The following is a 22,426-nucleotide window of genomic DNA, read 5'->3' on the forward strand; positions in this document are numbered from 1 at the left end:
AAAATGTATGTGTTGATAACGGACATAAAGACAATAATAACAACTATAATAACCCTACAATAATAATAGTAATAGTTAAAATGATGACACAATAGGAAAATAAAAATAACATCAAACAGTTTAGTTCCATTTATGACCAACAGAAATGTGAATATGACTCTGATCCTGAGTCACAACGACCACTTGTTGCTTTGTAAATAAAATAAAATATAATAATAATATGTTGTTTTGAGGTTTTTGTGTCCCTGGGTATCAAGTTCGACCTGATTCTGTCTCAGTATTTACAGTTTCACACTGTTTTTAAATATCATTTTATTATTATTATCATGACTCAATGTTTTTCATTTTCTCTGCAGCTATTGTTTACTTTATGATCTCACTGAACAATATAAATATAAACATCCATCAGTCCACATGACAGCAGCTCTTCCTCCTGATTGGCTGCAGCTTTCATCATTAATGTTTAGATCACAGTGATGATGTCACAGGCTCACCTGCAATAAGAGAGATCCACACACGGTTCGGTCCAGGTCCAGGTCCAAGTCCAGGTCCAGGTCCAGGTCCAGGTCCAGGTCCAAGTCCAGGTCCAAGTCCAAGTCCAAGTCCAAGTCCAGGTCCAGGTCCAGGTCCAGGTCCAGGTTGGAGGATCCGGGGGCCGTCCTGGTGGGTCCTCCAGGCCCCGGCGTCCGCCATGCTGCAGGGCGGCGAGCAGACTGGGAGGACGCGGCCGGCTGAGCTGTGAGGTGTCAGGTGACCCGGATCAGGTTGCACCTGGTTCCAGAGGGGACAGAGGTGTGAGTTTACAGCCGGCTCAGGTTTCAACACACATTCAGGTCTGATCTGGACTTCCTGCTGTACACACTGTACATGAGAGGAAACAGGTCACAGGGACAAACACGACACCACGACGACCACGTCACGGAAACAAGACGGGGACCGCAGGAAGTCCTGGTCCACCAGGGACGGTCCTCAACCGCTCACCTGGACAGACGAGTCTCCGAAAACAGACTACAATACCCAGAATCCAACAGCAAAACTGACCTCAAATCCTTCTTTCAGGGGTCGTTTTACATCATCAAACTATTAAAACACGTTTTATTTCAACTAAAATAAAGTTTTCCACAGTTTGATCTGTGATGAAAACTATTTCTTTTTTTTTTCTTTTTCTTTTTTAATTTTTAATTATATTTTTATCACATTTAACCAACAGGTTACAGAGGATATGTACAGAACTCCAACCTCCACAACTCATATTTCTCACATAGGGTAAATCAAAATAACTCTGATAAGATGCAGAGAAACACAAACTTGCCAAAGTCAAAAACTTATTAGAGAAAGCGAGACACCTTCCAATCCTAAGCGTGGGGCTGGTCCCTCAGAGAACCAGAATAATATCCAAACCTATAACCTCAACACACAACAGACATTGTTACAGAACATAAATAAGGAACAAATAAAACAGATGAGAAAAAACAAACAAAAAAACACAACTCAAACTATTACCCTCAGGTCTTGCCATTTTTTACTATGCCTTATATTGACCCAGAATGCTCTTAAAGTCAGTTGATGCCATATGATATTATGACATTTTTTTTAAAGTCTGAGGATCTGCCTTGACTCCTATAATATATATTATCCAGTGTACGAAAATTATTTCTGTTAGACGATATTTGGTCCCAGAAAATATCACAATAAACGATATTATATGTCCAATTAATGCCATACAGCCTGTCAAAGAGCGATGAACGTTTAATTCTTAAGAATATTCACACATAAATGTGAATTTAATTTTAACATCTCCTGATTAAATAAAATAAGAGAGCAGAAATTATGTTTTATTTCTGTTCTCTGTGAAACATGCTGAGTTGCTGCTCCAGCTCTTCTAACAGTTTGTTTAATCTGCTGTTTGTCAAACGTCATGTTGGATAAAATGTTGCTGACATGATGAAGTAAACACAACGAGAGATAACGAGGTCAGACACGATTATCTGCTCAGGTCCACGTGTCCAGGTTCGTGTTTTCACAGAGAACAGAAATAAAACATAATTTCTGCTCTCTTCTTTTATTTAATCAGGAGATTTAAATATTAAATTAAAAGAAAGATGTGTGAATATTCTTAAGAATTAAAAGTCCAGGTTGTAGATTTTTGACTTAAAGAATAAAGTGTTCGTCACAAACACGGGACAGTTGAGTTTGTGGTTGAAGCTGTTAATTCAAGTTTTACAGCAGGTGAATATCTGGAGTTGTTTTTGGCATTTAAACTATATATTTTAGTCTGGTATGGATTCCTGCTGTACTATTACTGGGGAAACACTCTTTAATTGAGTAAAAACATACAAAAACACTCTGGTTTGAGCGTCTCAAACTAACAAACTGTTTTCATGTATTTTCTTTATTTTATATGAACATAAATTAAATATCTTTGGAGTGTTAATTTGACTGAATAAAGCACATGTCCTTATGTTTTTGCAGTAAAACTTAGAGTTTTATGTTTGATTGAATAAGTTGTTTATTTTTTGGTTCCAAAAGAATAAATCAATTAAATTAAATAATAATAAATAATAAAAAGACACTGTGACTATTAAAAAACAGCTGTTAAATACAACCCAGCAAGTTTCTTAAAATTTTGATTTAAAAGAAACAAAAAAGAATGAAAGAAATATGCTGAAATAAATGTTATATTAATATAAATAACTTCATGTTGCAGATGAGTGACAGCGCCCCCTGCAGGCTGCACAGCTCCACACAGATCATATTAAAGGAGCATTTTACATTTTCAGTATTTGTTTAGGACCAGATGTACGACTTCATCATTACGTCATAACTTGATCTTTGACCTCAGGCTCCATCACAATCTGTGATGTCATATCTGAAAATGTTCTGCAGCTCATCATCACTTTGAGTTCATATTTTAAGATAAGAAATGTGAATATTTTATTTTTTTCCCCTCCAGGGTCTCTGTGGGTTTCAACAAGTCAAATTGTCAAGACTTTTTAAGACCATAATGAAACAACTTAAGACCTTTTTGACAGCCAAAACAGCCAGAAAGTATAAAAGACAAAGAAAAATCAGCTTATGATCTTACACAACTGATTTGTCTTTGCTTTGGGCTTTCATTAAGTTTTCTCCGCTGCTGTTAGCCTGTAATAATAGATGTAACACATGCAACACATTTTTAAGATATTTCAAAATCGTATTTAAGACATTTAATGAGATTTTAAGAGACTTTTAGACATTTTAAAGGCCTTAATTTCAAATTATTGGATTTTAGACAATTTAAGACTTTTTAAGACCCTGATGACTGTAAACTAAGTTGTTTTATTTTGAAGTCGAATCGTTTGAATTAGATTTTATTTTGCTACTTGTTAAAATAAAGGTTTTGTCATTTATATTTGGTTTAATTCATATTGAAACACTGTAGTTCTGTATGTAAGCAGGTCCAGAACCAGGATGCTCCTGGTGCTTTGATCAGAAGTAGAGACGCAGCCAGAGAAGAGACTCCTCTGGTGGTTTTGGAGGAAAAAATTAGAAGAAAGTTTAGAAGATCAGCAGAGGAAAAGCCTGTTTGTCATTCAGGTTTGATTCAAACAGGCTAAAAGTTTGACAGATTAAATCTAAACAGAAACTGCAGAAGCTCTGATGACAGAGAAGATAGGATCCAGAGTTTGAGGACGAAAAGTAAAAACAACAACAACAACACCCTGAAGAGACTCTGAGTGAATAAATGATGAAACCACAGCAGCAGTGAACGTGTTTTATTGATTTATTAATTTATTACAGCAATGAAACACCCTGAGAGAAGCTGAGAGTGGCGGCCATGATGACGGAGCAGCTGAGAAGAGTGTGTGTCTACAGGTGTGTGTGTGTGTGTGTGTGTGTGTGTCTACAGCTGTGTGTTAGTGGCTCCTGATCCTTCACACTCGATGATGTAGGTCTCGTCTTCACACTTTGTTATCGTGAACTTTGCCTGAAACACACAAAACAAACATGAATACTTTAAACGGTTTTGTATATCTGCAATTATTTCTGTATATAAATATAATATTTATATATATATAATACATGAACAGTACACAGACCTGAGTCAGCTGCTCCGCCATGTGGATGGCCGTCTGTGTGTGCAGCGTCACGGCGCCGGTTCGGATCCGAGACGTTCCCTTCGCCAACGCCATGAAGATGATGAGCTGAGGAGGAAGAGGAGGTCAAAGGTCAGAGCAGGTTAGAGGATGACATTTGTCGGGAATTCCCGCAGGTCACGTGAATCCCGTGGGATTCCCACGGGATGGGAGTCAAAGTTTTATTAATCCCGTGATTGGAACGGGAATAAAAATCAACGGGAGCGGGAACGCCATTAACAGATGATGATTTTCAGCCGTGTTAAACAACCAAAAGGACAGACGCCTCCATTTTTGTAGTCATCTTTCAGTGAGCTTAAACTATTTTGACTTGCCTTAGCAAGGGGGTGGGCAGCTCAGTAAATTCAGTCCGTGTGTGTAAGAGTGTGAATGAATACATAAATGTTCAGTAGCTTGAAATGTGACGTTAGCGCAGCACATGAGACTCTAGCGGACTGCCACAGTCCAGGTGATTAATGGAAACCCTTACACCACTACGTCAAGAAGTAGGAATGTTGCCAATAACATCATATCAATCAATATGTGCTGTGTGTGAGTCTGAGAGTATGTTTGTGTGCATGCGTGTCTATGTGTGTGTGTGTGTGCATGTATGTGTATGTGTACATACAGATGTGTATGTGGGGGAGGGAGGGGTGGGTTTTGTCATTTTTATTGTCTGATTGTATTCTTATTTTTTGTAAAGCACTTTGTGTTGCATTTATATGTATGAAAAGCACTATATAAATAAAGTTTGATTTGATTTGCATTTTTTTTATTCATAAAAAAACGGTATAATCGTGAACGATACGATGTGGCAGCCCAATATGTACACTGTGTACTTTTACTGCAGCTGAACGGTCAAAGTACTACTGATACATAAAGTATTAATACAACAGGAGGCGAACCTCTGGATCATACAGGCTGCAGAGGATTGTGGGTAAACTTTTTTCCAGCTATTCGGACATACAACATCTTTTCCTGGTGTACTAAACATTATGAGGATGATGTCACAGTGATGTCAGCAGGTGTGTCTCACCTGGTCCTGCAGGAACTCGTCCACACAGCCGTTGTGTCGGATGTTTCTCAGCAACATCTCAGCAGCTTCAATACCGATTTTATCTGCATAAACACCTGAAACACACACACACGGGCGTGTCAGAGGGGTTGACCAATCAGCAGCAACGTGTCTAGAACGTGTGTGTGTGAGGTGTAGAACAGACTCCATGTATAAAATGAGGCGTTTAAGGACTCGTCCTCACCTTTCTTCCCCAGAGCCGAACCCGCAAACACACAACCTGTTGACGATTCTGCGATGATTCTGAAACACACGGAGGAGAAGGACCAATCAGAGAGCTGCAGCTAACGATGTGACGATGTGTTCACTGCACCTGGGAAAACTATAAACTGCTCAGGGTTTAAACATCAAGTTAATGTTTGATGTGTTTACAGCGTCTGACTTCAATTCTGTTTCTGTCTGATTTACTACAGTACCACCACTACTACTACTACTGTTACTAGTAGTATTTTTGCAGTAATAGTACCTTAGTACTAGTAGCAGTACTATCAGTGTTAGTAGAAGTACTAACAGTAGTACTAGTTGCAGTATCTCCATCCTGTTAACGTCACAGTAAAGGGAAATTTGAGTGAATTTCAGTATTAAAACGGAAATGTTTCAGATTTTTCTGGCAAGAAGTTTCTCTTTCAGTGAATGCAGCAGTGATGTCATCAGGTGGGCGGGGCTTACATGATCCCGTTGCCGTTCCCGTAGGCCTTCTCCTTCTCCTGCAGCGCCGGGATGTTGATGTACAGCTCTTTGATCTCCTTCCTGATGGTTCGGACCGCCGCCACCGACATGTCTTTAGCCAGCTGGAGACACACACACACACACACACACACACACACACACAAACACACACACACACGATCAATACCACGATTCATCATGACTGTCTTTATGACATCACTTCCTGTCTGGATGGTGGTAACTTTACTTTATAAGGCAGGACTCCGGCGACAAACGCCCGACCGTAGATTTTCGTGATGTTTCCTCTCTCCGTCATGACGACCGGCTGCAGCTCTTTGACCGGGTTCACCGTCACCATCACCTCCCCCCCACCTTTAGGGTAGTACCCCCTGAAACACACACACACACACACACACACACACACAAACACAATCAGCTGGGACTCATCTCTACTGTCTCTGTTGTCTCTACTGCAGCGACAGGAAACAGGAAACTGACCTCATTCTGACGTCACAGTCGAAGTGGACTCCAAACCTCTCCACGATCGGTTTGAAAACCTAAAGAAGAAACAAGTTGTAAACACACTGAGGACATACAGAGAATACACACAGTACACTGTCATGGTGTGTAGTTAGTGTGCAGTTAGTGTGCAGTTACAGTGTGCAGTCAGTGTGTGCAGTGACAGTGTGTGCAGTCACAGTGTGTGCAGTTAGTGTGCGTCACAATGCAGTAAGTGTGTAGTCAGAGTGTGTATCAGACCTTGACTGTGTAGTCGATCTGAGGAGCCATCTCTGCGTTGGTTCCTCCCTTCAGACAGAGCTGTGAGGAGGCGTCAGCGAACAGAGCGCAGGGGAGAGCCACCTGCAGCAGCAGACACACACTCCTGACACACACACACACGTTAATTATAGTCATTAAAACAAGAACTGTTCAACATATATGCTACATGATACTCAACATCATCACACACACACACACACACACACAGTCTCACCCTGCTGTCTGTGTGTCGGCTGTGTGGTTTCCAGAGCGGATCTTTCCTGGAGTCAGACTGATGTCTGTGGAGCCGATGGTGGCTCCCTGCAGGCTGCCAGAACACAGATCTGAGACCAGCTGCAGGCCGCTCATGTGCTGAGGTCTGCACACACACACACACACACACACACACACAATACAAACAAGTTATTTTCATAGTACAGCAGCTGTGGAAAGTGAACATCTGCTAGAACCGAAGAGATGTTCACCAAACTCCATTTAGAAAAGTCACATTTTAATATTTCCTTTGTTGTTATTAAACTGAGACCTGACTCACTGTGCTGCTTCATGAAAACATTTAAAATAGTTTGTAAAGAAATAAGAATTCCATTATGAAATGACACAAATCTGAAACATTGTGAACTTTACAGTAAATCAACATATTAGACAAAATTACTAAAATTGTTTGCGGAGGATGTGATTATTCCAGTTAAATCGGTACATAAATGATCCTCCAGCAGATTATTAGATTAAAATTAAAAACAGTCACTTATTCACAGCTGCTAGTGGAGTTTTGTGAAAAAAGTACTGCAAGATAAAATCTGCATCTTTTTTCCCTTATTATATTTTCTATATATTTACAAACCGCTGCATTAAATTGATGGCTACCGTATTTTTAAGCACCTCAAGTTTATTGACTAAATATGATAATTAATGTTTCAGAAGTTATGTAGGTTGAGGATAAGATAGAAGCTGTTATTTTAGGGTTAGGGAGTATTATTCTGTTCTCCACTGAAGCTTCTCATATTTTAGAAATAACAATTCCATTATAAAATAACACAAATCTAACAAGTTGTGAACTTTAAAGACAAAATGACTAAACTCGTTTTGGGATGTTGTGATTCTTCCAGTTAAATCGGCACATGAATGATCCTCCAATCAGCTCAATAAACTAAATTAAAGACAGTACTGATTCACAGCCACTAGTGGAGTCTTTGTGGAAAAAATACTGCGACATAGAATCTGCATCTTTTTTCCCTTGCTATATTTTCTATACATTTAAAAAAACGCTGCATTATGTTGAATGTTGCCGTATTTTTAAAGACCTCAAGTTGACTGACTGAATATTTTAATATATTTTTAAGTTCTGCAGGTTGATGATAAGTTAGCAGCTGTTATTTTTAGGAACATTTTTTTAATGGAGTCTTGTTGTAGTTTTATTTTCTCTTCTTCTTCTTCTTCTTCTTATATTATTTGGCTCAAGTTTCCCCAACAGAAAAAGAAACTGTGAGAGAAACCGAAAGTGAAATCAGTTTGTCTCAAAATAAAACAACATCAACATGAAGAGTAGTTTTTATTGTTTGCAGCTCTGGAAGTTGAATGAATAGGCTAATTGTTAGCATGCTAGCTAGTTGCCTTACGGAGCTGCTCCCTCACCTGAGCCCCGGGGAGCTCCTGCCGGCTCGGATCTTACTGATCTTCACTGCGGATCCGGTGATGCAGCTGAGCGCCGCGGTCACTCTCAGGATCTGTCCGCCCTGCAGAGAACCGACAACCGGGGGAAACACATGAGACACCGGGCACTCAGAGCTACCGGCTAGCTGTTAGCCTCATGTTAGCATGTTAGCAGCGGGGAGCGTGTCGGTACTCACTCCCTCCATCACGCTGCCGTCGATCTCCCGCGCCGCCGAGTCCATCTTCACCCCGCGCGACAACAACCGTCTCACCTGAACTCTGATTATTATGACTCAGCAACCTCCGGCACTTTTCTTCTCCTGTTTCTGATTCTTCTTCTGCGTCTTCAACTTCCCCGGCGTCCCGAAAACTACAACAAACTACAGCCGCATCCGCTGGATTTCAAAATAAAAGTCATTGTTTTGGGCGCTTTGCTGGATGATTATAAAATAAAGTTAAAAAAAATTGATGCAAAAATGACAAAAAAAATGACACACAATTATCGAGATAGAAACAAATTGACTAAAATAGACGTGAAAATGACGAAAAAAGACACAAAATGACGAAAAATAGATGCAAAAATGACCCAAAAAATGACACAAAATTATCGAAATAGAAACAAATTGACTAAAATAGATGTAAAAATGACAAAAAAGACACAAAATGACGAAAAATAGATGCAAAAATGACCAAAAAATGACAGAAAATTATCGAAATAGAAACAAATTGACTAAAATAGATGTAAAAATGACAAAAAAGACACAAAATGAAGAAAAATAGATGCAAAAATGACCAAAAAATGACACAAAATTATCGAGATAGAAACAAATTGACTAAAATAGATGTCAAAATGGCGAAAAAGACACAACATGACGAAAAATAGATGCAAAAATGACCAAAAAATGACACAAAATTATCGAGATAGAAACAAATTGACTAAAATAGATGTAAAAATGACGAAAAAGACACAACATGACGAAAAATAGATGCAAAAATGACCAAAAAATTTAACAAAATTATCGAAATAGAAACAAATTGACTAAAATAAATGTAAAAATGACGAAAAAAAGACATAAAATGACGAAAAATAGATGCAAAAATGACCAAAAAATTAAACAAAATTATCGAAATAGAAACAAATTGACTAAAATAGATGTAAAAATTACGAAAAAGACACAAAATGACGAAAAATAGATGCAAAAATGACCAAAAAATTAAACAAAATTATCGAAATAGAAACAAATTGACTAAAATAAATGTAAAATTGACGAAAAAAGACATAAAATGACGAAAAATAGATGCAAAAATGACCAAAAAAATGACACAAAATTATCGAAATAGAAACAAATTGACTAAAATACATGTAAAAATGACGAAAAAAGACACAAAATGACAAAAAGTAGATGCAAAAATGACAAAAAACAAAACAAAAAAAGCAATATTACAGTCATGGAAAAAAGTATTATACCACCCCTTTTCTCTCATTTCTTGTTTATTTTAACGCCTGGTACAACTAAATTACATTTGTTTGGACAAATATAATGATAACAACAAAAATAGCTCATAAGAGTTTAATTTGAGAGCTGATACCTAGACATTTTCCATGGTTTTCTTGATAATTATTTTAGATATCAGCAAGAAAACCATGGGAAATGTCTAGATATCAGCTCTTAAATTAAAGTCTCATCAGCTATTTTTGTTGTTATCATTATATTTGTCCAAACAAATGTACCTTTAGTTGTACCAGCCATTAAAATGAACAAGAAATTGAAGAAAACATTGGTCTAATACATTTTCCATGACTGTAAGTAATTTCATTTTTATTTATTTTTCTGTTCAGTTTCTTACCTTTCTTGTACTGTATGTGTCTATATAAATACACACCAGAAACTTTGCATAAATAAAATTACAAAAACAGATTGCTTATGACTCAGCAACCTCAGGCTCAACTCAACAACTCCAGCCTCATCTGCTGGATTTCAAAATAAAAGTCATTGTTTTGGCGCTCTGCTGGATGATTATAAATTAAGTAATGATAGTAATTTATTTGAAAAGTTAATTTAAAAAACAAAACAAAAACAGACATTTTGTTTGATTTTACACATTTTCTTTTTATGTTAATGACTTAGTGCTGGCTGTCCCTCATCTTTTGTTGTTGTTTGTTTTGTCTGTTTGTTTATCTGTTTTGTTTCTTACCTTTCTTGTGTTGTATGTGTCTGAATATATATGTACCAAAAACTTCTTTTAGCTTTATTAATTCATGTTTTACTTTGTGCAACATAGGAAATATTAAAACAGCTCAGTCTTATTTTATATTACATTTTTTATTTTACTTATAAGATACTATAATTAAAAATTGTGCACTTAAAAGAGGCTTTTGTTGGAATAAAATGTAATTTATATATAAACACTTTTCCCAAGTGCCAACAAGAGTCACAAACGTTGAAAAAAAGTTATTAGAATTAAGTAAATAAGTGAAAAAAATTCAAGTAAAAAATAATCATTAAAATTAATTAAATCATAAATATACAGGTAAATGAAACGCTAAAATTAAAGCAATTAATTAAATAGAATTCTGATAAATACTTCCTATTCTGTTATGGAACTTCACAGTAAAAGCAGAGTGACGATAAACACGTGAACCACAAGAGGGCGCTTAAACAAACACATTTCTCAGGTTTTTGCACTTCAACTTTATTTAAAGTTCTTCACCAGGTCCAAACGTTCATAAGTTTATGATTTTAATATTTTCAGATCTACACAGTCCCCCAAAAAATACAAAAAAATCCCTCACATTTCTTTTTTTTCTCTTTACACCTTTACATTTAGTCTGTCGCTAAAAACAGAAACACAAAGCAGGAAAAGTAACATCCAACCAACACCGTGTGCTTTTTTTTACCCAGCAGCCACCAGGAGAGAGGAGTGACGGGTCCGACAGCTGATCCTGGATCAGTCCGGGCTCCTACAGAGGTTCTACAGGGTTCTGTAACAGTCTTCAGTACACGAGTTATTTACAGCCGTCACGTTTCCATCACAAACACTTGAAGACAGACGGGACACACCAGGCACACGAACCGGTTCTGATCCGGTGAAGAGGAAGAAGACCAGATCAGGAGAACAAAAAGGGGTCTGAACCACAAAACAGAAAAAAAAAGTCTGTACGAAATGAGACAAACAGGCTGTTAATAAAACCAAAACCTCTTTCCTAGAACAGCTTCAGCTTAACACCACTCTCCTCGGGTCTGTGCAAGAAGAACAGAAGGAGGAGTCACATGACGTCATATCTTCGGGGTACAACACGTGCACAGTTAATCTGTGTCCACCAGGTGGCGCCAAATCACAGAACATGCTGGTTCTGGTTCTGTTTTTGAAGTAAACCGTCCTTTTTATTTCTGGAAAAAATTATTAGAGCACCCTTTTTCTTTAATTTCTTGTTCATTTTAATGCCTGGTGCAACTAAAGGTACATTTGTTTTGACAAATATAATGATAACTACAAAAATAGCGGTTATTATCAAAAAAACATGGAAAATGTCCAGATATCAGATATCAGCTCTTAAATTAAACTCTTATGAGTTATTTTTGTTGTTATCATTATATTTGTTCAAATAAATGGACCTTTAGTTGTATTAGCCAGTAAAATGAACAAGAAATTAAAGAAAACAAGGGTGGTCTAATCATTTTTTCCATGACTTATATGACGCCACGTTCTTCAACCGATTCAAAACAATCATTTTTTGTTCTGATTTTTGATATGTTTATTACTGTGTGAAGAGGAGACTCAAACACACAGAACCGTCAGTTTTTCGGTTGCTTACATTTAAACTTTGGAGCTCCTTCTCGTCATGATATCCAAAAATATCACAGATTCACTAGATTTAATATCATACAAATATTTTCACTGTGTGTTTAAACTTGCTGCAGCTTGGAACTTTTATTAAATCAATGACAGAAAATTCATTTTGACCTCATATCGATTCATCAGCTGACTGAACATTATGTGCGGATTTTTCATCAGAAATCATACAAACTTTTCATGAAGTCTTCCTCACAGTATTATTTCATTAGTGTCATTATTATTAGTAGTAGTAACTATTCAGTTATTAACGGAGACAATAACCTGCTGATTTCATATCAGAGAATCAGAATCATGACGTCGTGAATTCAACCTGCTGCTCATATTTATCAAACATCTCAAATCATGTTTGGTCCCGCTGATGAAATCATTTAGTCACTTGACACACGCTGACTCCGCCCACCACAGGAGTGACATCACGGTATTAGAGAGTTATGAATAATTGTTGTCTACTAGTCCGTCAGTCGGGGTTAAATATTGATTTATAGAGATAATCGTTGAGATAAATATTTAAATATTTGATTCAGTTTGAGACGTTTGAGAAACAGGAAGCTGCTTCGTTTGGTCACATGATAGCTGAGACTAAAGGAGCATTCTGCTGTTTTTAATGTTCCAGTTTTAAAAACTACAAACTGATCTCAGAGCAGCTAATTATTGATAAATAGTCCAGTTTGAGTTTAAAACCAGTTAGGAAGCTCAGCAGGTAATAATCTGTAATTAACCGACTGAAACATTAAAAACAAACTGAATGTTTTTATTGAAATCTGCAGTTTGAGGTTCAGACTTTAACCTCCACGCTGTGTGTGTGCGTGTGTGTGTGTGTGTGTGTGTGTGTTAGTGGTCATGATTGACAGGCTGACCCCTCCCCCTCGCGGCGTCCCGCTCAGAAGGCAACAGGAAACAGTGAGTGAACGCGAAGGCCTCGAACAGGAAGAGGAAGCGAAGGCGTCAGGAGGAGGAGTGGCGGCGGCGGTGGCGGCGTGCTCCCCGGGGCTGATGGGAAAATGTTCCTCTCTGGGTTTATTTCAGGTCCAGCACCATGCTGGCCGGGTTCTCCAGGTACTCCCTCCACAGGTTGGAGAACCGGCACATGGTGGCGCCGTCGATGAGGCGGTGATCCGCCGACCAGCTGACCTTCATGATGTGAGCGGGGACGACCTGACCGTTGGCGTCGAACCGAGGAAGAACCTGGCGGGAAATAAAGAACGAGATGTTAAGATACTAGTCGTGTTTCCATTTAGTACTTTTCACTCTAGTGAGCTGCTATGGATGTGGCTTGGGAGAGAGGATCCGGCCAACTTCACCGGTTAGTGGCGGTTTGATTTCATTTACAGACTGGACACTGAGGGGTTAACATCTCCTGCTCTGACTGCAGCTGGGAGAGACTGCTGCAGGAGGACTGGGCCGCTTGTGAGTGCTTTGGGACGGCGCTACTGGTTAAGAAAAGTAGGAACGAGTCTCCAAAAGTCTCCAATAACACCAGAAAAAGTCACTAGATTTGTCACTAGTCGCTTTTTTGAAAAAGAGTCTCTAGAGGGTCTGAATAGTCTAAAAATAGAGACAAAGTCTGTAAGTTGGCAACACTGCTTGCTGCCTCGGTCTGTTGTCACATTAACTCAAAAGTACAAAAGTACCTGTATGGGAATAGAGGCTGAGGAAATAACTAGTTGGTGGAGCCAAAACACTCCACTGCTTTCCAAAAAGTACTCAATGGAAACACACCTATTGGATGTGTTTCCACTATAGTCGAATACCCGTGATGAGGCGGGTCTCCCTCGTCGAAATGCCCCTAGTTTGAATATGAGCCGTCCTGAGCGGTGTTTTGTCCTGACTTTTTTTGGCCAGATCAGAGCATACGGTAGGTTGTTTAATCTGTCACGTATGTCTAAAAACTGTTGCTAAGCGATTACGCGACGATCGAAAGTCTCGCTAATCCCTCTGTGGCCTTTTTTGTAATGGAGATATTTTTTTACCCAATGGAAACAAGCCTATCATTTTTGTTTCTCTTAGTTTCAGTTTTTGTCACTTAAGAATTTAAGATTCCGTCTGATTTCAGTATAGAAACAAGCTTATTTTGGCCTAGAGCTGCCCACTGCTCTTAAGCATGGTGAGTTCACTGGTGTGTCAAAATAAAAGGATGGGTTAAATGCAGAGTTTGAATTTCTCCATTGTGGGACCAATAAGGGAATCTTAATCTCATTTTAATCTTCATTTTGCACTTTAACTAACAGTCGTGAGCCACCAGGCTCTGCAGACCCTCCAATTTTATATTTACAACCTGCAGAAAACTTAGTAAATGTTAGATTCTATGCAGACGATGTTGGAACATTTAGACACAAACAGTGTTCACGTGGTGTGATGATCACCTGGATTTTTCCGAGTGCTCCGATGGCGACTTCAGGAGGAAGAATGACCGGTTTGGCGTACGTCCCTCCGATCTGAGTCAAAACACAAACAGGAAACAGATTGAGTCAGAGTTTCACTACAAGACCTGACAAAAAATCACAATGACAGCTTACACATATAGATATATCTATAAAATAAAATGTTCAATCTTTATGTTGAATATTGTGTTATCGTATAGAGGTTGAAACAGAGCTACAGAACCTGGTTCAGTCAGTCTGTCTCTGTCCCTCTGAACCCAAATGTTGACATCTTTTTTGCTATTGTACATATTGAATTATTGTAATGTTTACAGCCTCTCCTCTCCTATCCTCTCCTTTCTGCTCTGTGTAAACAGATTCTCAGTAAATATTTGTCACGTGACCGTTGGTCTCAGCAGAATCAATCATGTCTTCAGTGTCTCTGAGGAGAATGTTTTTAACAGGATCTGGTTTATTTTAAATGACACATGGAGAATAAAGAGATTCTGACACAAATATCAACATTTTAAGCTTCGTTTTGGTCACCTTTTCTAATGGAAATGTTTGTAACCGATGATCCATTCAAGGACCATCGGAAAGTTTAAACTCTGATGATAATGATTGTTTTCACGGTTTCTTTCTATGATAAACGGTGTATTTTAACTGCTGGGGGATTCAGAGGGTTAAATTAACCATGAACAGATACAAAAATAAACCAATACATAATAAAGCAGGAACAGCTTCATTCTGCAGCAGGTTCACGTTCTGGTTCTGGACTCACTGATCCGATGTTGGACAGGGTGAAGGTTCCTCCGGTGAGCTCGTTGGTTCCCAGCTGGCCGGCGGCGCCGAGCGTCTGCAGGCGGTTCAGTTCCTGAGCGATCTCGAACACGCTGAGCAGCTGAACGTTCTTCACGTTGGGAACCAGAAGACCCTGCAGGGTGTCCATCGCCAGGCCGATATTATGAGACGCCTGCAGCACAGAGACACGCCTGTCAACAACAACAACAGCAACAACAACAACAGCAGCAGCTGGTTCCTCTGCAGCAGCTTCTGAAACTGAAACAGTCCAGTTATAGGATAGAATAAAATAGAATAGAAATACTTTATTGATCCCGGGGGAAATTGCTTTTTGTGACAGTTGCTGCAGTATAAGAATAGAAAGAAGTACTTCTGTAAACAAATACAGGTAAACAGTAATTTATAACAATACAAATGCCAGTCTTAAATAAGTAAAGATATGTACAAATACAAATGCAAAATGTAGAATACTTTAAAGTAAAATGCATTTTATATTGCTATTTGTACATATCTTTACTTACTGAACACTGGCATTTGTATTTGTTAATATTGTTAATTATTGTTCTAATTGTTATTGTTTATTGTATTTATTTATTTATTTATTGCACTACCTCAGACCTGAAGCTTGTTGTCATAGTTGCAGTTTCTTTTTGCACAACTGTTTTTTATTATAAATATTTAACCTGTGGTTCTGTTCATTTTTACATGTTGCATTTTTCTTGTTAATAAAAATATTTCAGTTAAATTTTGGGGTCTTTGTTTTTATCCTTGTGGTATCAAAAATGGTATCGAGTATCAAATATTTTCCTGAGTATCGGTATCGAGTTGAACATTTTAGTATGGTGACAACCCTAGACTATATTTAAGCCTTTGAAAGAAAGCAAAAGGTAAGTGTTGCACCTTGTACGTGATGTTCTGGACGCCTTCGTCCAGCGAGGAGTTGAGGATGGGGAAGTGGAGGAGTCCGAGGGAGGCGGCCTGGACCAATGAGAGCGCAGCATTAACACCAACACAACAACAATGAACCGATCAGCGGTGACGTGAGGCAAGGTTATTATAGTTAATGAAAACTACCGAAATAACCAAAACTAGAATTGCAAAAAAACATTTTCGTTAACTGAAATAAAAATAACTGTATTTTGTGGTTAGAAAACTAACTAAAATTATCGTGAAAATGTCCTTCGTTTTCGTCTTTGTCAACTTTTTTCATACGTAAACCTTTTTGGTTGATATGAAATCTATTTCATCTATCTGGTTTTATGACTTAATAAACTTATTGGGGCTGAGATGGATCAGACAAAGGAAATAAAGGAAACATTTATTGTGACTTTTTTTAATCTGGCACCCAACAAATACCCCATTACAAAAAAACACTAAAACTAATAAAAACTAAACTAAAACTAAGCTTTTTCCAAAAAATAAAAACTCATTAAAACTAACTGAATTTGAAAACAAAAATTGACAACGAATTTAAAACTAAAACGAATAAAAAATCCCAAACTATTAGAACCTTGCCGTGAGGAGGCGTACCTTGATGAAGAACGGCATGAAGCTCAGTTTGACGCCGCGTCCTTCAGCGATGGGCCGCAGCTCGGCCCTGAGGGACACCAGGCGGCTCAGGTCCACCTCGTCACAGTAACCGAAGTGAGGAATCTTCAGCGCCGCCGTCATCGTCCTCACCATCGCTTTGTGGAAACCTGCAGGACACCAACATGAGATCAGACTTTATTTAACCCACAGTGGAGAAATTAGTCATTACAGCAGTTCGAGATACAGACACACAGATATAAGAACAGAACAAAGAATATAAAAAAATAAGACAAATACATATATTCTGTACACATTATATACATACATTTCTGCTATTTGACATTTATTATTAATATAGAGTCATTGAAGTCACATTTTCTCTAATTTCCTGTTCATTTTAATACCTGGTACAAATAAAGGTACATTTGTTTGAACATAGCTGATAAGAGTTTAATTTAAGAGCTGATATCTAGACATTTTCCATGGTTTTCTGGATAATAACTAAAATCATAATCAAGAAAACCTTGGGAAATGTCTAGATATCAGCTCTTAAATTAAACTCTTATCAGCTATTTTTGTTGTTATTATATTTGTCTAAACAAATGTACCTTTAGTTGAACCAGGCATTAAATGAACAAGAAATGAGATAAAACATGGATGGTCTAATGATTTTTTTCCATGACTGGAGATATAAAATCAGAATAAAGACTATAAACAAATAAGACATATACATACACTCTACACATACATTTCTGTGACATTTGTTTGACATTTATTATTAATATAAATGTATTAATATATAATTTATTATTAATATATAGTTTGTTTTCCTGATTGCATTTTACAGATATTGCACATTAGAGAAAATATATTTTAGCATGTTAAATAGGTTGTTGCATGTAGCAGTAGGAACATCAATGAATAAATATAATAAAAAATCCACTCCACAGATCTGAGTCAATAACCACTTCCTGTGTTTCTGTTTAACAAACACGATGTGTAAATGTGTGTAAAAAAAAAAAGTGTGTGTGTCTTTTTTCTCACTTAACTCCTAAGACACTGTTTTTTTTTTGTTTTTTTTATATTTTGACCTATTTGATCTCTTTTTGTTATTTATTTATTTTATTTATGTAAATAATAATAAATTAGATAGATAGATCAACAGAAACAAAGCAGAGTGACTCTTAAAAACTGAAACAAACAGCAAAAATCGAAGAAAACTGAATTCACAGATCAGTTTTCTCTTGTGTTTTCCGGTTCTCCTCAGTCAGTGGTCTGAGCTCACCTCATGATTAAAGTTATTCTCTTTTCAGACCCAGAATGTATTTATTTACATTTTCATTTCCTTAAAAAGTAAAATCTTTTTCTTCTGGTTCTGTTGTGGTTTTATTTATGTAAAACTGATCAATGTCAGAAACCTAAAAGTTTTAATTTCCTGCATGGTGTTTTGAAGCTGCTGACCTTTGAGCGGCTCTGTGACGTCCTTGCCGGTGAAGACCGGTTTGGGTGTTGCTGGTGGAGGTTTGATGGCTGCCGCGGCGCTCACGGGCCTGGCAGCAGCAGCAGCAGCGGCGGCGGTCGGGGCAGGAGGCGGGGGCCGGATCTCCTGGAACGGGGCCGGAGGTAAGATGGCTCCCGTCTGCCTCGCCAGGAAGTTCAGGATGTCCTCCTTCAGGATCCGTCCGTCTCTACCGGTCCCCACCACCTCGCTGAGCTTAATCTGAGGGTCAAAGGTCAGTTAGAGAGGAACAGGACACGCTGGGACTAGGGACACCGACTGGGGACAGACTCACGTTGTTCTCCATGGCGAGGCGCCTCACAGCGGGCGTGGCCTGAGTCTTGTGACCTTTGATGTCTTGGTGGGTGTGTTCCTCCCGGGCCATGGCGGGCGTCTCCACCACGTCCTCCTCCTGGATCACCTCTGATCAACAACAGGACGGTTTCAGAACAACAACAGACACCGAGGACCTGGTTCCAGACCGACACGCGTCTTACCTGATTTAGACTCTGTCTCGATGTCCACCAGCGGTTTCCCCACGATGGCGGTGGCGTCCACGTCGTAGTAGAGTTTCTTGATGACTCCGTCGTAGCGGCTGGTGATGGTGACGGACGCCTTGTCGCTCTGGACCTCACAGATGCTGTCGAACTGGGAAACTTTATCGCCCTCCTTCACGTACCTGAGGGACACATTCAGTCAGTCAGACAGACAGACCGGGACACTGGGGACAGATTCTACAGTGGGTCTAGTTTTACTTAGAGTTAGTTAGACTCTGGGGTCTCAGTTAGTTTTACTGGTCTTAGGTAAGATCCTGGGATCACTTGTGGTACCTGTAGTGTCTCTGTAATAGTCTTTGTGGATCTTGGTAGTTGCTCGGTTAAGACTCTGGGGTCTCGGTTGAGAATCTTGGTTATCGGTTAAGAGTCTGTCTCTGGTAGTTTTATTAGTCTCAGTTAATACTTTGGGGTGTCAGTGGAGAATCAGGGGTCTCAGGTAGTTTTATTGGTCTTGGGTAAGACCCTGGGGTCACTTGTGGTATCTGTAGCGTCTCTGTAGTAGTCTTTGTGGATCTTGGAAAATTTCTCGATTAAGACTCGGGGGTGTCAGGTGAGAATCTGGGGTCACGTTTAAGATTCTGGGGTCTTGGGTAGTTTTATTGACTTCGGTTGAGATTCTGGGGGGTCTCGATGGAGAATCAGGGGACTTGGTTAGTATTATTGGTCCCGGGTAAGATCCTGGGGTCACTTGTGTGTCTGTCATAGTCTTTGTGGATCTTGGTAGTTTCTCGATTAAGAATCTAGGGTCTCGGTCGAGAATCTGGGATCTCGGTTAATTTTATTGGTCCTGTGAAGATCCAGGGGTCTCTTGTGGTCTCTGTACTAGTCTTTGTGGATCTTGGTAGTTTCTGAGGTCCCGGTACGTACCACTCCTTCACTGTCACCTCCATGATCCCCTCTCCGATGTCGGACAGCTTGAACTGGACGATCGGTCCTCGACTCACTGCAGGAGAAAACACATCGTCACTTCCTGTGGACACATTGAGGACTCCGGGTCTGATCTGAGACCTGGTTCCTCTTAAACCTGATCTCAACCTTGAACTGTGTAATGAAACCTGTTGATCTGGATTCTCTAAACCTCCCAAAACTCTAAGACAGGAAACAACAACTGAATCAGGAAGAACTTCTCTGCCAAAAACCAAGATCCAGCCCCCTTTAATGTGCCAGCTTGTTATGTTGATGATGATAGTAGAAATAAGTGAATAAAGAGTTGCTTGTGTCGAGGTTTTAACACCGTCTACTTCCTGAATTCCTTAAACTGGATCAACCAGATCTGAACTCTGAATGATTATGAAGTTCAGACTGAAAACATGTAAAGGACTCAGGACTCACCAGCAGCAGTGTGCAGCGTCCTGCTGCTGAACATCTGGAGGTTTCGGTCCCATCTGAAGCTCGCCACTGGTTGCAGAGTTCTGTCGGGTCTGACGTTCTGCAGCCGGAAACATCGGCGGCGGTACTGCTGACTCAGCTGTCAGGACGAGAACCAGACAAGGGTCAAACTACAGGAACGACTTTTTAATGTAATGAACTATTAATAAACAAAATGTTGTACTGAGGCTCAGATGCCACAACAACACAGATTAAAAATGTAATAAAATACTATAATAACACTTCAGTATGAATTCACGTTTGTGAATCTGCAATAGAAACTGGTGTTTTCCTTCATAATAAGGAGTTTGTGACGACTCAAGAGAGGTTTTAGAGATCACAGCGCCAGAATTAAAAATAAATAAATTCAAACAAATAGGCAGAACATAAACTTAACGTTCTGAACTCGTTCGTCGTAGAAAGAAACTGTTAAAACAGGAAGTTTGAACTTCCAGAGGGTCCTTTAACGGATCGTAGGTTAAGTTTCCATTAGAAAAAGTGACCAAATGAAGTTTAAAATTGTGATATTTATGTCAAAATCAATTTATTCTACATGTCTTATTTAAATCACAAAAAAATTAAATCAAGTCAAAAACATTAAATTATGCTCCTCAGAGACACTGTGACAGTTGACAAATATTCACTGAAAATCTGTTCACACAGATCAGAGAGGAGAGGACAGGAGAGGCTATTTACACAGAGCAGAGAGGAGAGGACAGGAGAGGCTGTTTACACAGATCAGAGAGGAGAGGACAGGAGAGGCTGTTTACACAGACCAGAGAGGAGAGGACAGGAGAGGCTGTTTACACAGATCAGAGGGGAGAGGACAGGAGAGGCCGTTTACACAGAGCAGAGAGGAGAGGACAGGAGAGGCTGGAAACATGGCAATACTTCAATATGTGGAGAATTTCAACTTTTGTTTTTATTTTTGAAATTAGATTAGATTACACGGGGAAATTCACGTGTCACAGCAGCAAAAGCAGAAGCAAAAGGTGTGAATATGAATTACGGGGGAAAAGTAGTAGTTTGAATGAAAAATATAACTACAGATCGAGATATAAAAGCTATGAGCTGCAGGACTTATAGATGTATAGAGATTTTATATACTGCAGTGAAATACAAGGACACAGAGAGAAAATGAGACATGTTGTTGGAGTTCATAGGGTTAAATCCAGCGGTCAGCTCGACTGTCTGAACTTGAACTCGGTCAGACTGAATGCAGGACAAACAATAAAACAGATGAAAACACTGAGACAGTTCTCCAACTCTAGCTGTTAGCCTGTTAGCATCACCTGCTCCTACAGCTGCTGCTTCACCTGCAGGATGCTAACTGAAGCTAGCACAGTTAGCCTGGTTGCAGGTAAGATAGGTGAGTTAGCATGTTAGCAGCCGGCTGTTAGCTGCTGCCTCTGTTTGTATTTCATTCTGTTAGCTTAGCATCAGAGTTAGCATGGCAGTAAAGTTCCAGCTGGCAGCAGGCTGAGATCACCGGCTGACCACGTGACGCAGCGGTGACGGTGCACGCTGCCACCACGTATACACAAACAAACCAACAGACACGCAAACAACAGTAAACAGCTATTGTTTGTTATTGTTTTTTTTCTTGCTCACCAGTCGTCTGAGCGCAGTGAAGGAGCCTCTGGTCACCGCCGCCATCTTTGCTCTCTCTGCTGCCGTTGTCGCCCTGACGTCACGGCTGCACGCCCCTCTCAGCAGCCAATCACCGCTCAGCTTCTTCTTCTTTTTGAACGAGGCAGACGGGACGCAGGAGCGACGCCGCGCTGCCACCCAGCGGTCAGCAGGAGAACTACAGGCGCTTCTTTTTAACCATTTATTCCCTTTATTTTATTTTATAACTTTCATTTTAATCTTATTTGTTCTATTTTATTTATTTCAGTGGCAGCAACAATTATTTTAATCATATTTATTTTATTTTAGCACCACTTAATTACTCTTTATTGTCACTTTTTCTCTGTCTATACATATGTACATAACTTATATATGTTTGTTTTAGTTATCATTAAACAGATAAATGTGTATTTATACTCACAGAGAGTCACGTGACTGTGCCATTGTGTCAGTGAGGTCATGTGACCTGCAGGCTAAAATTATCCAGCAGCTGATCTGAGGTCAGATTTCATCTAAAGAGACTCAGGAGGGCCGCA

The 22,426-nt window shown here is 39.2% G+C and overlaps 2 protein-coding genes across 2 annotated transcripts; both read right to left on the bottom strand.

Annotated features, from left to right (window-relative positions):
- Positions 1-3,750: 3,750 nt before the first annotated feature.
- rtca (RNA 3'-terminal phosphate cyclase) lies at positions 3,751-8,675 on the bottom strand. The gene is made up of 11 exons (XM_059341433.1): positions 8,487-8,675; positions 8,272-8,372; positions 6,854-6,997; positions 6,619-6,742; positions 6,358-6,416; positions 6,107-6,248; positions 5,860-5,981; positions 5,375-5,433; positions 5,152-5,246; positions 4,080-4,184; positions 3,751-3,967 (listed from the first exon to the last, which is right to left on the bottom strand). Exons 1-11 carry the CDS (start codon positions 8,529-8,531, stop codon positions 3,884-3,886), a joined length of 1,080 nt encoding a protein of 359 aa, XP_059197416.1. The 5' UTR covers positions 8,532-8,675; the 3' UTR covers positions 3,751-3,883.
- Positions 8,676-10,958: 2,283 nt separating this feature from the next.
- dbt (dihydrolipoamide branched chain transacylase E2) lies at positions 10,959-21,961 on the bottom strand. The gene is made up of 11 exons (XM_059341829.1): positions 21,873-21,961; positions 20,226-20,361; positions 19,761-19,836; positions 18,834-19,015; positions 18,632-18,759; positions 18,300-18,558; positions 16,839-17,005; positions 16,209-16,286; positions 15,289-15,480; positions 14,511-14,582; positions 10,959-13,332 (listed from the first exon to the last, which is right to left on the bottom strand). Exons 1-11 carry the CDS (start codon positions 21,915-21,917, stop codon positions 13,165-13,167), a joined length of 1,503 nt encoding a protein of 500 aa, XP_059197812.1. The 5' UTR covers positions 21,918-21,961; the 3' UTR covers positions 10,959-13,164.
- Positions 21,962-22,426: the final 465 nt, after the last annotated feature.

This window comes from Centropristis striata, chromosome 9 (assembly GCF_030273125.1).
Source record: "Centropristis striata isolate RG_2023a ecotype Rhode Island chromosome 9, C.striata_1.0, whole genome shotgun sequence".
Lineage (NCBI taxonomy): Eukaryota > Metazoa > Chordata > Actinopteri > Perciformes > Serranidae > Centropristis > Centropristis striata.

Bases quoted from the DNA above. Each gene is read 5' to 3' on its own strand.
- dbt (XM_059341829.1), bottom strand. From the start codon at position 21,917: ATGGCGGCGGTGACCAGAGGCTCCTTCACTGCGCTCAGACGACTG. The intron at 19,016-19,760 runs GTACGTACCGGG...TGTGTCCCTCAG, and splicing joins GAGGTGACAGTGAAGGAGTG to GTACGTGAAGGAGGGCGATA. The intron at 13,333-14,510 runs GTGATCATCACA...ATTTCCCGCCAG, and splicing joins GAGCACTCGGAAAAATCCAG to GTTCTTCCTCGGTTCGACGC.
- rtca (XM_059341433.1), bottom strand. From the start codon at position 8,531: ATGGACTCGGCGGCGCGGGAGATCGACGGCAGCGTGATGGAGGGA. The intron at 6,998-8,271 runs GTGAGGGAGCAG...GTGTGTGTGCAG, and splicing joins AGGAGCTCCCCGGGGCTCAG to ACCTCAGCACATGAGCGGCC. The intron at 6,249-6,357 runs GTCAGTTTCCTG...TGTGTGTTTCAG, and splicing joins GACTGTGACGTCAGAATGAG to GGGGTACTACCCTAAAGGTG.